Genomic DNA, 15,881 nt, shown 5'->3' on the forward strand with positions numbered 1-15,881 from the left:
TATTACAGTAGTTGTTAGTGGATCGTACATTATGACTCTATGACATATTACACTAGTTGTTAGTGGATCGTACATTATGACTCTATGACATATTACACTAGTTGTTAGTGGATCGTACATTATGACTCTATGACATATTACACTAGTTGTTAGTGGATCGTACATTATGACTCTATGACATATTACAGTAGTTGTTAGTGGATCGTACATTATGACTCTATGACATATCACACTAGTTGTTAGTGGATCGTACATTATGACTATGACATATTCTAGTGACATATTACATATTACACTAGTTGTTAGTGGATCGTACATTATGACTCTATGACATATTACAGTAGTTGTTAGTGGATCGTACATTATGACTCTATGACATATCACACTAGTTGTTAATGGATCGTACATTATGACTCTATGACATATTACACTAGTTGTTAGTGGATCGTACATTATGACTCTATTACATATTACACTAGTTGTTAGTGGATCGTACATTATGACTCTATTACATATTCCACTAGTTGTTAGTGGATCGTACATTATGACTCTATGACATATTACACTAGTTGTTAGTGGATCTACATTATCATAATGACATATTACACTAGTTGTTAGTGGATCGTACATTATGACTCTATTACATATTACACTAGTTGTTAGTGGATCGCACATTATGACTCTATTACATATTCCACTAGTTGTTAGTGGATCGTACATTATGACTCTATGACATATTACAGTAGTTGTTAGTGGATCGTACATTATGACATATTACTAGTTGTTACATATTAATGACATATTACACTAGTTGTTAGTGGATCGTCTATTACATATTACACTAGTTGTTAGTGGATCGTACATTATCATAATGACATATCACACTAGTTGTTAATGGATCGTACATTATGACTCTATGACATATTACACTAGTTGTTAGTGGATCGTACATTATGACTCTATGACATATTACACTAGTTGTTAGTGGATCGTACATTATGACTCTATGACATATTACACTAGTTGTTAGTGGATCGTACATTATGACTCTATGACATATTACAGTAGTTGTTAGTGGATCGTACATTATGACTCTATGACATATTACACTAGTTGTTAGTGGATCGAACATTATGACTCTATGACATATTACAGTAGTTGTTAGTGGATCGTACATTATTACTCTATGACATATTACAGTAGTTGTTAGTGGATCGTACATTATGACTCTATGACATATTACACTAGTTGTTAGTGGATCGTACATTATGACTCTATTACATATTCCACGTGTTGTTAGTGGATCGTACATTATGACTCTATGACATATTACAGTAGTTGTTAGTGGATCGTACATTATGACTCTATGACATATTACACTAGTTGTTAGTGGATCGTACATTATGACTCTATGACATATTACACTAGTTGTTAGTGGATCGTACATTATGACTCTATGACATATTACAGTAGTTGTTAGTGGATCGTACATTATTACTCTATGACATATTACAGTAGTTGTTAGTGGATCGTACATTATGACTCTATGACATATTACACTAGTTGTTAGTGGATCGTACATTATGACTCTATGACATATTACAGTAGTTGTTAGTGGATCGTACATTATGACTCTATGACATATTACACTAGTTGTTACGTCATTATGACTCTATACATATCACACTAGTTGTTAGTGGATCGTACATTATGACTCTATGACATATTACACTAGTTGTTAGTGGATCGTACATTATGACTCTATGACATATTCCACTAGTTGTTAGTGGATCGTACATTATGACTCTATTACATATTACAGTAGTTGTTAGTGGATCGTACATTATGACTATGACATATTACACTAGTTGTTAGTGGATCGTACATTATCATAATGACATATTACACTAGTTGTTAGTGGATCGTACATTATGACTCTATTACATATTACACTAGTTGTTAGTGGATCGTACATTATCATAATGACATATCACACTAGTTGTTAGTGGATCATGACTCTATTACATATTACACTAGTTGTTAGTGGATCGTACATTATGACTCTATGACATATTACACTAGTTGTTAGTGGATCGTACATTATGACTCTATGACATATTACACTAGTTGTTAGTGGATCGTACATTATGACTCTATGACATATTACACTAGTTGTTAGTGGATCGTACATTATGACTCTATTACATATCACACTAGTTGTTAGTGGATCGTACATTATGACTCTATGACATATTCCACTAGTTGTTAGTGGATCGTACATTATGACTCTATTACATATTACAGTAGTTGTTAGTGGATCGTACATTATTATGACATATTACACTAGTTGTTAGTGGATCGTACATTATGACTCTATGACATATTACAGTAGTTGTTAGTGGATCGTACATTATGACTCTATGACATATTACACTAGTTGTTAGTGGATCGTACATTATGACTCTATGACATATTACACTAGTTGTTAGTGGATCGTACATTATGACTCTATGACATATTACACTAGTTGTTTGTGGATCGTACATTATGACTCTATGACATATTACAGTAGTTGTTAGTGGATCGTACATTATGACTCTATTACATATCACACTAGTTGTTAGTGGATCGTACATTATGACTCTATGACATATTCCACTAGTTGTTAGTGGATCGTACATTATGACTCTATGACATATTACACTAGTTGTTAGTGGATCGTACATTATGACTCTATGACATATTACATTGTTTGTGGATCGTACATTATGACTCTATACATATTACAGTAGTTGTTAGTGGATCGTACATTATGACTCTATTACATATCACACTAGTTGTTAGTGGATCGTACATTATGACTCTATGACATATTCCACTAGTTGTTAGTGGATCGTACATTATGACTCTATTACATATTACAGTAGTTGTTAGTGGATCGTACATTATGACTCTATGACATATTCCACTAGTTGTTAGTGGATCGTACATTATGACTCTATTACATATTACAGTAGTTGTTAGTGGATCGTACATTATGACTATGACATATTACACTAGTTGTTAGTGGATCGTACATTATTACTCTATTACATATTCCACGTGTTGTTAGTGGATCGTACATTATGACTCTATGACATATTACAGTAGTTGTTAGTGGATCGTACATTATGACTCTATGACATATTACAGTAGTTGTTAGTGGATCGTACATTATGACTCTATGACATATTACACTAGTTGTTATGGATCGATAATAATGACATATTACACTAGTTGTTAGTGGATCGTACATTATGACTCTATTACATATTACACTAGTTGTTAGTGGATCGTACATTATGACTCTATGACATATTACACTAGTTGTTAGTGGATCGTACATTATGACTCTATTACATAGTTGTTAGTGGATCGTACATTAGTTGTATTACACTAGTTGTTAGTGGATCGTACATTATGACTCTATGACATATTACACTAGTTGTTAGTGGATCGTACATTATGACTCTATGACATATTACAGTAGTTGTTAGTGGATCGTACATTATGACTCTATGACATATTACACTAGTTGTTAGTGGATCGAACATTATGACTCTATGACATATTACAGTAGTTGTTAGTGGATCGGACATATTACAGTAGTTGTTAGTGGATCGTATTATGACTCTATGACATATTACACTAGTTGTTAGTGGATCGTACATTATGACTCTATGACATATTACACTAGTTGTTAGTGGATCGTACATTATGACTCTATGACATATTACAGTAGTTGTTAGTGGATCGTACATTATGACTCTATGACATATTACAGTAGTTGTTAGTGGATCGTACATTATGACTCTATGACATATTACACTAGTTGTTAGTGGATCGTACATTATGACTCTATGACATATTACACTAGTTGTTAGTGGATCGTACATTATGACTCTATGACATATTACACTAGTTGTTAGTGGATGGACTCTATTACATATCACACTAGTTGTTAGTGGATCATACATTATGACTCTATGACATATTACACTAGTTGTTAGTGGATCGTACATTATGACTCTATGACATATTCCACTAGTTGTTAGTGGATCGTACATTATGACTCTATTACATATTACAGTAGTTGTTACATACTTGACATATTACACTAGTTGTTAGTGGATCGTACATTATCATAATGACATATTACACTAGTTGTTAGTGGATCGTATTTATGACTCTATTACATATTACACTAGTTGTTAGTGGATCGTACATTATCATAATGACATATCACACTAGTTGTTACATATTATGACTCTATTACATATTACACTAGTTGTTAGTGGATCGTACATTATGACTCTATGACATATTACACTAGTTGTTAGTGGATCGTACATTATGACTCTATGACATATTACACTAGTTGTTAGTGGATCGTACATTATGACTCTATGACATATTACACTAGTTGTTAGTGGATCGTACATTATGACTCTATTACATATTACACTAGTTGTTAGTGGATCGTACATTATGACTCTATGACATATTACACTAGTTGTTAGTGGATCGTATTATGACTCTATGACATATTACAGTAGTTGTTAGTGGATCGTACATTATGACTATGACATATTACACTAGTTGTTAGTGGATCGTACATTATGACTCTATGACATATTACAGTAGTTGTTAGTGGATCGTACATTATGACTCTATGACATATTACACTAGTTGTTAGTGGATCGTACATTATGACTCTATGACATATTACACTAGTTGTTAGTGGATCGTACATTATGACTCTATGACATATTACACTAGTTGTTAGTGGATCGTACATTATGACTCTATGACATATTACAGTAGTTGTTAGTGGATCGTACATTATGACTCTATGACATATTACACTAGTTGTTAGTGGATCGTACATTATGACTCTATACATATTCCACTAGTTGTTAGTGGATCGTACATTATGACTCTATGACATATTACACTAGTTGTTAGTGGATCGTACATTATGACTCTATGACATATTACACTAGTTGTTAGTGGATCGTGACTCTATGACATATTACAGTAGTTGTTAGTGGATCGTACATTATGACTCTATTACATATTACACTAGTTGTTAGTGGATCGTACATTATGACTCTATGACATATTCCACTAGTTGTTAGTGGATCGTACATTATGACTTATTACATATTACAGTAGTTGTTAGTGGATCGTACATTATGACTCTATGACATATTCTAGTTGTTACATATTATGACTCTATTACATATTACAGTAGTTGTTAGTGGATCGTACATTATGACTATGACATATTACACTAGTTGTTAGTGGATCGTATTATGACTCTATTACATATTCCACTAGTTGTTAGTGGATCGTACATTATGACTCTATGACATATTACAGTAGTTGTTATTGGATCGTACATTATTACTCTATGACATATTACAGTAGTTGTTAGTGGATCGTACATTATGACTCTATTACATATTCCACTAGTTGTTAGTGGATCGTACATTATGACTCTATTACATATCACACTAGTTGTTAGTGGATCGTACATTATGACTCTATGACATATTCCACTAGTTGTTAGTGGATCGTAGACTCTAATACATATTACAGTAGTTGTTAGTGGATCGTACATTATGACTCTATGACATATTACAGTAGTTGTTAGTGGATCGTACATTATGACTCTATGACATATTACACTAGTTGTTAGTGGATCGTACATTATGACTCTATGACATATTACACTAGTTGTTAGTGGATCGTACATTATGACTCTATGACATATCACACTAGTTGTTAGTGGATCGTACATTATGACTCTATGACATATTACACTAGTTGTTAGTGGATCGTACATTATGACTCTATGACATATTACAGTAGTTGTTAGTGGATCGTACATTATGACTCTATGACATATTACACTAGTTGTTAGTGGATCGTACATTATGACTCTATGACATATTACACTAGTTGTTAGTGGATCGTACATTATGACTCTATGACATATTACACTAGTTGTTAGTGGATCGTACATTATGACTCTATTACATATTACACTAGTTGTTAGTGGATCGTACATTATGACTCTATGACATATTACACTAGTTGTTAGTGGATCGTACATTATGACTCTATGACATATTACACTAGTTGTTAGTGGATCGTACATTATGACTCTATGACATATTACACTAGTTGTTAGTGGATCGTACATTATGACTCTATTACATATCACACTAGTTGTTAGTGGATCGTACATTATGACTCTATGACATATTCCACTAGTTGTTAGTGGATCGTACATTATGACTCTATTACATATTACAGTAGTTGTTAGTGGATCGTACATTATGACTATGACATATTACACTAGTTGTTAGTGGATCGTACATTATGACTCTATGACATATTACAGTAGTTGTTAGTGGATCGTACATTATGACTCTATGACATATTACACTAGTTGTTAGTGGATCGTACATTATGACTCTATGACATATTACACTAGTTGTTAGTGGATCGTACATTATGACTCTATGACATATTACACTAGTTGTTTGTGGATCGTACATTATGACTCTATGACATATTACAGTAGTTGTTAGTGGATCGTACATTATGACTCTATGACATATTACACTAGTTGTTAGTGGATCGTACATTATGACTCTATTACATATCACACTAGTTGTTAGTGGATCGTACATTATGACTCTATGACATATTCCACTAGTTGTTAGTGGATCGTACATTATGACTCTATTACATATTACAGTAGTTGTTAGTGGATCGTACATTATGACTCTATGACATATTCCACTAGTTGTTAGTGGATCGTACATTATGACTCTATTACATATTACAGTAGTTGTTAGTGGATCGTACATTATGACTATGACATATTACACTAGTTGTTAGTGGATCGTACATTATTACTCTATGACATATTACAGTAGTTGTTAGTGGATCGTACATTATGACTCTATGACATATTACACTAGTTGTTAGTGGATCGTACATTATGACTCTATTACATATTCCACTAGTTGTTAGTGGATCGTACATTATGACTCTATTACATGGCCAGCATGAGGGAACAGAGCAGTGTGAGGCTCCAGCTGGTCCCCCAGACCCAGAGCAGGCCCAAAGCCAGGGCCTCTAGTAGCAGGATGTGGCCCAGGTAGAGGCTGAAGAACAGGGGGCGGGCACGGAGGAGACCCTCACTCTCCACACGGTCGCGCAGGGCCTGGAAGTCCTGCACCAGAGCTGCCTGTATGGATTAGAGGTGATCAATAATCAATACATATGTAATGGGATCTTTCTCAAAGTAGATGAACCAGGAGGAAGATGGATGATGGTAGAGAGATGAGAATTGAGGGAGAGGAGGGGAGGAAGAGGACAGGAGAGGGAGAGGGAGAAGGACAGTATAAATTGAGAAGAGAACCCTGTAGAGAAGAAGAGGAAGAAGAAGAGGAAGAATAAAAGGAAGGGTAAGGAAATAGAAGTAACAGAAAGCTGAAGAGAACCAGGATAAGATGTAAGACTCCTGAATAGGTAAACAGACAGCGGGGAATCTGGGCATATAGACAGGCTGGTATAATGTGATCTAGTTATAGGGGCATCTGGGCACATAGACAGGCTGGTATAATGTGATCTAGTTATAGGGGCATCTGGGCATATAGACAGGCTGGTATAATGTGATCTAGTTATAGGGGTATCTGGGCATATAGACAGGCTGCTATAATGTGATCTAGTTATAGGGGCATCTGGGCATATAGACAGGCTGGTATAATGTGATCTAGTTATAGGGGCACATAGACAGGCTGGTACAATGTGATCTAGTTATAGGGGTATCTGGGCATATAGACAGGCTGCTATAATGTGATCTAGTTATAAGGGCATCTGGGCACATAGACAGGCTGGTATAATGTGATCTAGTTATAGGGGCATCTGGGCATATAGACAGGCTGGTATAATGTGATCTAGTTATAGGGGCATAAGGGCACATAGACAGGCTGGTATAATGTGATCTAGTTATAGGGGCACATAGACAGGCTGGTATAATGTGATCTAGTTATAGGGACATCTGGGCACATAGACAGGCTGGTATAATGTGATCTAGTTATAGGGGCACATAGACAGGCTGGTATAATGTGATCTAATTATAGGGACATCTGGGCATATAGACAGGCTGGTATAATGTGATCTAGTTATAGGGGCACATAGACAGGCTGGTATAATGTGATCTAGTTATAGGGGCATCTGGGCACATAGACAGGCTGGTATAATGTGATTTAGTTATAGTATAACAGGCTGGTATAATGATCTAGTTATAGGGGCATCTGGGCACATAGACAGGCTGGTATAATGTGACCTAGTTATAGGGGCATCTGGGCACATAGACAGGCTGGTATAATGTGATCTAGTTATAGGGGCATCTGGGCACATAGACAGGCTGGTATAATGTGATTTAGTTATAGGGGCATATAGACAGGCTGGTATAATGTGATCTAGTTATAGGGGCATCTGGGCACATAGACAGGCTGGTATAATGTGATCTAGTTATAGGGGCATCTGGGCACATAGACAGGCTGGTATAATGTGATCTAGTTATAGGGGCATCTGGGCACATAGACAGGCTGGTATAATGTGCCCTAGTTATTATAGTAGATGACTGAAGATGACACACTACGACTTGGTCGAGTGTGGTGCTGTGTCAGAGGGAGAGATGCTGTAGGCTTCACATTCTATGTTTCATTATGTAGCCTACATCGATGTAAGTTATGGGTGTGATGCTATAGAGGGAGAGAGATAAAGATGGGCCTCCTCACATTTTTCCCCTGGTCCTGGCTGGGCTCTGTCGGTGCCAGCTCTCCAATCAGCAACGGCTTCAGAAACTTCCTGACAAAATTAGGATCGGGATGGAATGCGGAAAAGGCGTCCTAGAAATTAGAGACATAGATCAATCTATGTTGTTTAAGAGAAATACATACAAATGTCATTAATTTGTCTCTCAGAACAAAAATATAATTCATATTCGCCGTGTGATTAAATAAAGACGCATCATGCAGAAATGGCTCCGCCGTTTCCTGGTTGTTACAATTCTAATAGTTCGCTCTAATTTCAGTTTATGTGACAAAACAAGCAAGTATAGTGTAGAGAATCATGTAGATGTATCATCATTATGTAGAGAATCATTGTATGAGAAAAAATGGGAAATAACTTTTTCATAACCAAAAAATATTTGCAAACAAACAACAAAACTGAAAGTAAAAGATCCCCAAAAAACAAAAACTTAAGAACAGGAAGCATAGAAATAGAACAGATAGAACTGCTTATTAAACATTTGCATATTGCAGCTTTAAGATCATTATCATGATCCATCAATGTACGATCCACTAACAACTAGTGTAATATGTCATTATCACAATGTACGATCCACTAACAACTAGTTTAATATGTTATTATCACAATGTACGATCCACTAACAACTAGTGTAATAAGTCATTATCACAATGTACTATCCACTAACAACTAGTGTAATATGTCATTATCACAATGTACGATCCACTAACAACTAGCGTAATAAGTCATTATCACAATGTACGATCCACTAACAACTAGTGTAATAAGTCATTATGATAATGTACACTCCACTAACAACTAATGTAATAGGTCATTATCGCAATGTACGATCCACTAACAACTAGAGTAATATATCATTATCACAATGTACGATCCACTAACAACTAGCGTAATAAGTCATTATCACAATGTACGATCCACTAACAACTAGTGTAATAAGTCATTATCACAATGTACAATCCACTAACAACTAGTGTAATAAGTCATTATCACAATGTACGATCCACTAACAACTAGTGTAATATGTCATTATCACAATGTACGATCCACTAACAACTAGTGTAATATGTCATTATGATAATGTACGATCCACTAACAACTAGTGTAATATGTCATACCTACAACATTATAACATTTGCAACAGTCTTCCTGGAATAACTTGAGAACATTTCACCAACAACTTCCATAGTTAGGCTACTGACCGTGGCATCTTCTCCAGCAAAGTGACTGATGACCCTGATGCCCCCCGGGTGTCTCTTCGCCCACTGGGTAATATTATAGACCTTCCTGTCGATGACCAACCACTGGTCGCCTCTGTGGCAGTGCCTCAGAACCTCTTCCCAGGTGTAGACTGCACTGCCACCTCGCCCTCCACCGGGCCCAACCCCGTCACCCTTGGCCGGCTCGCTTGACTCCGTCTGCTGACCTCCGCCCCCCATCCTCGGTTCTCTCTGCTCCACTCACACCGTCGCTGTGTCGGCTGCGCTCTGTCCAGTCTGTCCAACTGAAACACACTGAGGACCAGTCAAATGCAACGTACAGAGAGGAAGTCAGGGAATGGAATCAGAATCAGATCATGCTGTCTGAGTCAAGTCACACCTACGTGGTGAAATGGTGTGACTCTTCTACAGTTTGATGTTTATTGGGATGAGTCTTGTCCTGGAGGCAGATCTGAGAGATTTCCACTAGACAAGATTCATGACGAAAAACGATAACCTGCAATTCTTCTGCTAGAGGGAAGGGAGATGTTTTCCAGACAGCGTTGTACAACAAAACGTGTTGTTCAATTCAGTTGCTGAAAATATCGAATGACGAATACCTGTAGAGGCGCAAGAATGTCAGCCAGTCTGGGTCCTGTAATTCTGTGGAGTTCCTTTTCTACCAACATCGAAACCATTAAAAATGTTGTTCAAAATATCTAATAACGAAAACCTGTAGCATTCTGTATGGAGTTTATTTTCTAATCTGTTGAGCATCGATGCGATTTGCCACGATGTTTATTTGTAACACTATATTAGAATAGAGACAAAGAGCATTGAAATGTTCTCATCAATAAATAATAAAGAATACGGAGATGCGCCATTGTGTGGGCATGGACTCCTCTTCTGTTCCGCATATGTTTCCCGAGTTTTATATGACACACAGTGCAAACCTTTATGAGTGTTTCATTTTAATGTCTGTATAATGACACACATGATAAAATCCAATAGTCATGTCAACCCTTACAGAAATCCCCAGGCTACATGACATTACATTAAATCAGGCTATATTGTGATCAACAATATAACGCAATTATACAACGATGATGTGGATACAGAATTAATAGAATAGCTGCACTCACCAACATTTCCAGATGTGCAATCCTCTCTCTTTTCCTCTTTTCCTCTCTTCTTCTTATTCATAAAAATACACTCAGTTCTTTCTGATCATATATCCAATCAAATCATCAGTAGGCTACTAATATGGAGAATACAAAATATTCCAAATTCAACTGTAGAATTTACACATCGTATAATGAAAACGTGGGGCAAGTAATGAGTTGTGTCGTGTTAAAAAAATTAAAATAAACATTAACACACCTCGAATGTCAAAATCGCAATGTATGTATTAAGCAATGGCAATGATTATGAAAGCACATAACATAATCGAGCTATTTGGGGCTTCTATTCGTCGTCATTAGTGTTTCCATGTTGTGATGTTCCTCTTCTTTTCCAGAGATGAGTTTTGCATTACAGAGAGGGAGAGAGACAGCGAGAGAGAGATGAAGAGAGAGAGAGGACCGTCACACAGGTAGGAGGGGCAGGTTTCTGTCTATAATAAACTCCGCCTCTACACTCAAACCACAAATTCGACACTTGACGTCGAATTTTTTCAAAGTAACCAATCAGGGAACAGTAGCTGTCTTTGTCCCAAAACCGTAAATTCCCTGTTCAACACAAAATATTTGGAGGCATTATCAGGGTCATCACTAGTTACCACAGCAACAAAGTAATAAACCCAGTCTATTTCTACAGTTTTATCTTCTTAAAATCTGATTTTTTTTAAACCTAAACACACCGCTAACCTTCTTCTAAACCTAACCTTAAATGAAGACCAAAAATCTAGTTTTGGTTTTCATTCCTTTTTATGACGTAGCCCATTTTTACTTTGTGGCTGTGTTCGGCTTTCTAGTGACACCCATTATCAACAGGTGACAGGGTTCATAATCATTCCTTTTTGAAGGGAGTCATTTGTCTTTTTTTTGTTGACAAATAAATAAAACATTTAGATTTTAATGGTGTAGTCGCTACATTTTTGGGGGTGTGAAAATGACTGCAATCAAATCAAATGTTAATGCTCACCTGGGGCGGCAGGGTAGCCTAGTGGTTAGAGCATTAGAGCAGCAACCAGAGCAACAACCAGAATGTTGCAAGGTCAAACCCCCGAGCTGGCAAGGTACTAATCTGGTGTTCTGCCCCTGAACAGGCAGTTGACCCACTGTTCCTAGGCCATCATTGAAAATAAGAATTTGTTGACTTACCTAGTTAACTGTTAACTGTTTTATCACTTTGATATTGGCTAAACTTGCACAAACTTGCACAAACTTGCACAAAGTTGCTCCTACCATTGAACAGTAGACTATCAAGGTGACATCCAGATTGTTAATACCAATATTGTGATTTAAAAAAATATTTTTTACCTTTTATTTAACTAGGCAATTCAGGTTAGAACAAATTCTTATTTACAATGACGGTCTACCCAGGCCCAACCCGGACGATCTCTGCCATGTTTTTGGTTAAGGTGATGAATAGTCACCCTGCTCCCTGACATCTTTTTTGCAGTCTCCAGCTCTTATTATACCTCAGTGGAAGAAACTGACCTCGGCATTCACACCTATGTGAAGTTAGCCATAATCAGGATTAGCAACAATAGTGGAGTTTGCGGTTTTCCTTCAAAATAAAAGTCCCCCCATTTGAAAGTGATGCAAACTGATTAAAATACTGGAAACATGCCACATTTGGACTAGATAATGCTAAATAAGATCGGAATGTTCTTATATAAATTAAACAAAAGACAATATTGAGGTAATTTGACGCAAAAAAAATGTAAACTGTTGAAATCACACTGTGAATGTACCTCATCAATCTACACACAATATTCCATAATGACAAAGCAAAAACAGGTTTTTAGAATTTTTGAAGAGGCGACTCAGGGATGCTGGCCTTCTAGGCAGATTTCCTCTGTCCAGTGTCTGTGTTCTTTTGCCCATCTTAATCTTTTATTGGCCAGTCTGAGATATGGCTTTTTCTTTGCAACTCTGCCTAGGAGGCCAGCATCCCTGAGTCGCCTCTTCGCCGTTGAGGCTGGTGTTTTGTGGGTACTATTTAATGAAGCTGCCAGTTGAGGACTTGTGAGGCATCTGTTTCTCAAACTAGACACTCTAATGTACAGTACTTGTCCTCTTGCTCAATTGTGCACCGGGGCCTCCCACTCCTCTTTCTCTTCTGGTTAGAGACAGTTTGCGCTGTTCTGTGAAGGGAGTAGTACACAGCGTTGTACGAGATCTTCAGTTTCTTGGCAATTTCTCGCATGGAATAAATAGCCTTCCTTTCTCAGAACAAGAATAGACTGACAAGTTTCAGAAGAAAGTTATTTGTTTCTGGCCATTTTGAGCCTGTAATCGAAACCCACAAATGCTGATATTCCAGATACTCAACTAGTCTAAAGAAGGCCAGTTTTATTGTTTCTTTAATCAGGACAACAGTTGTCAGCTGTGCTAACTTAATTGCAAAAGGGTTTTCTAATGATCAATTAGCCTTTTAAAATAACATACTTGGATTAGCTATTGGAACACAGGAGTGATTGTTTCTGATAATGGGCCTCTGTACGTCTATGTAGATATTCCATTAAACAATCTGCCGTTTCCAGCTACAATAGTAATTTCAACATTAATCATGTCTACACTGTATTTCTGATCAATTTGATGTTATTTTAATGGACTTTTTTTTTTTTTTTGCTTTTCTTTCAAAAACAAGGACATTTCTAAGTGATCCCAAACTTCTGAATGGTAGTGTAAGTATTCAGACCCTTCGCTATGAGACTCTAAATTGAGCTTAGGTGCATCCTGTTTCCATTGACCCTCCTTTTGATGTTTATACAAGTTGATTGGAGTCCCCCTGTTGTAAGTTCAACAGATCGGACATGTTAAAGAGATGCACCCCATCTCTACTGAAAATCCATGAATCCATAAATCGATAATTAAACCTCTAAGTTTTGTTTTTCATTTCAGGTATGTTGCCTTTTTTGAATTGTCCTTCTTTTGCCAAACAACGGCTTGGTGCTGCTCACTGATTGGCTGTAGTGACTTTGACATGTGTTCATAGTTTCAGTTACAGTATGTGATTGAAGCAAACCTCTTAAGGATCGGACCCTTTTTTACCCCTTCAATTTTCGCCCTAAAATCATATACCCAAATCTAACTGCCTGTAGCTCAGGACCCAAATCTAACTGCCTGTAGCTCAGGACCCAAATCTAACTGCCTGTAGCTCAGGACCCAAATCTAACTGCCTGTAGCTCAGGACCCAAATCTAACTGCCTGTAGCTCAGGACCCAAATCTAACTGCCTGTAGCTCAGGACCCAAATCTAACTGCCTGTAGCTCAGGACCCAAATCTAACTGCCTGTAGCTCAGGACCCAAATCTAACTGCCTGTAGCTCAGGACCCAAATCTAACTGCCTGTAGCTCAGGACCTGAAACAAGGATATGCATATTCTTGGTTCCATTTGAAAGGAAACACTTTGAAGTTTGTGGAAATGTGTAATTAATGCAGGAGAATATAGCACATTAGATCTGGTAAAAAGATACTTGTATTCAGGTTTCTTCCTGTTTCTGTTCGCAACATCATTTCAAATCTGTTTGCTAAACACAAAAAAATGAAATGAAAATGGTTTTTCAATTAGATTTATTAGACCCAAATGGAATAATTTTGGCCCTACCAGACAGTTACAATAACAATACTTAAACCAAGCAAAGGAGGGCACTTCTCGAACGTGTACTCCGTTTGTACATCAATGCATCAATGCAAACGTCAATGGAAAGTAGGCAAAGAAATTTGACGCAACAATGTAAAACAATGACTAACATTTGCTTTAAATCAATGGCGGACATTATTTATCCTTCTCACTGATTGGCTGTAGCGACAAGTTTCCCTCCAGAAAATCTATCAATATCCCAAATGACATGTCAAATTTTCACTCAAATCTACTAATTCTTAAATCTTCCCAGTAACATGCCAAGGCTACACAGTCCCTGTCCTGTGGAAGACGTTATTTAAGCTGAAGCGAGAGAAAATACACTCCGACTTTGGAATGACATGTTGCCAAGTTATACTATCTGATTAGCTACATTACTACGATTCACATATAGCTAGCTGATAGTTACGAAGTAAAACATTTGCTTTGTGTATCTTGATTCATCTCTATTGGCCCAGAAGAAGGAAGGTTCGGTGAATGTGCCAGTCCATACTAAGTCAACAGGGCTAACTGGCTCGCTTGCTAGCCATGAAGAATTGTTAACTAGCTACCAACGAACAACTGACATCGACCTTGTTTTAGGTAATTTTTCCCTGTTTAGCTAGCTAGCTGGCTAGCTAGATTACGATTCACATATATCTGATTATTATCAAGTTAAACGTTTTCTTACTGTATAACGTTGTTTCGTCTCTATTGTTGCCATTGTCCTGGCTGATGGATGGGTCAGTGAATGGGGAGGTGCAGCGTGAGGTAATTACAACAGTAATGTTTTATGTGTTCTCCACACTCTCGTCCTCACAAGAACGTACACAAATGAACGTCCTCGGGGGAACACACTTGGAGCATGAGAGTGTGAAGCACGGTAGAATGCGTCTTGTGGAAGACAACGTACTGACAAAAGAAACTAAGCATTTGCCATTCAAATATGTAATTTTACATGACCAGACTCAATCCATCTGAGCTTCTCACATG

General features: G+C 37.0%; 1 protein-coding gene across 6 annotated transcripts; it reads right to left on the reverse strand.

Annotated features, from left to right (window-relative positions):
• Positions 1-7,093: 7,093 nt before the first annotated feature.
• LOC135561401 (acyl-CoA Delta-6 desaturase-like) lies at positions 7,094-11,295 on the reverse strand. Of its 6 annotated transcripts, none has more exons than XM_065002903.1 (4): positions 11,240-11,295; positions 10,101-10,412; positions 8,865-8,975; positions 7,094-7,303 (listed from the first exon to the last, which is right to left on the reverse strand). In XM_065002903.1, exons 2-4 carry the CDS (start codon positions 10,335-10,337, stop codon positions 7,109-7,111), a joined length of 543 nt encoding a protein of 180 aa, XP_064858975.1. In that variant the 5' UTR covers positions 10,338-10,412; positions 11,240-11,295; the 3' UTR covers positions 7,094-7,108. The 6 variants fall into 6 exon arrangements, with proteins under 6 accessions (XP_064858975.1, XP_064858979.1, XP_064858977.1 ...); XM_065002907.1 differs by having other exon boundaries at positions 10,101-10,402; positions 11,240-11,285; XM_065002905.1 differs by lacking the exon at positions 11,240-11,295 and adding an exon at positions 10,502-10,626 and having other exon boundaries at positions 10,101-10,402.
• Between the last annotated feature and the right edge of the window lie 4,586 nt (positions 11,296-15,881).

The sequence above is a fragment of the Oncorhynchus nerka genome, linkage group LG17, assembly GCF_034236695.1.
Source record: "Oncorhynchus nerka isolate Pitt River linkage group LG17, Oner_Uvic_2.0, whole genome shotgun sequence".
Lineage (NCBI taxonomy): Eukaryota > Metazoa > Chordata > Actinopteri > Salmoniformes > Salmonidae > Oncorhynchus > Oncorhynchus nerka.

Excerpts from the sequence above, each read along its gene's own strand:
- LOC135561401 (XM_065002903.1), bottom strand. The coding sequence starts at position 10,337 with ATGGGGGGCGGAGGTCAGCAGACGGAGTCAAGCGAGCCGGCCAAGGGT. Across the intron at positions 8,976-10,100 it reads TTGCTGGAGAAGATGCCACG|GACGCCTTTTCCGCATTCCA; the intron begins GTCAGTAGCCTA and ends TCTAATTTCTAG. Across the intron at positions 7,304-8,864 it reads GCCAGGACCAGGGGAAAAAT|GCAGCTCTGGTGCAGGACTT; the intron begins GTGAGGAGGCCC and ends TAATCCATACAG.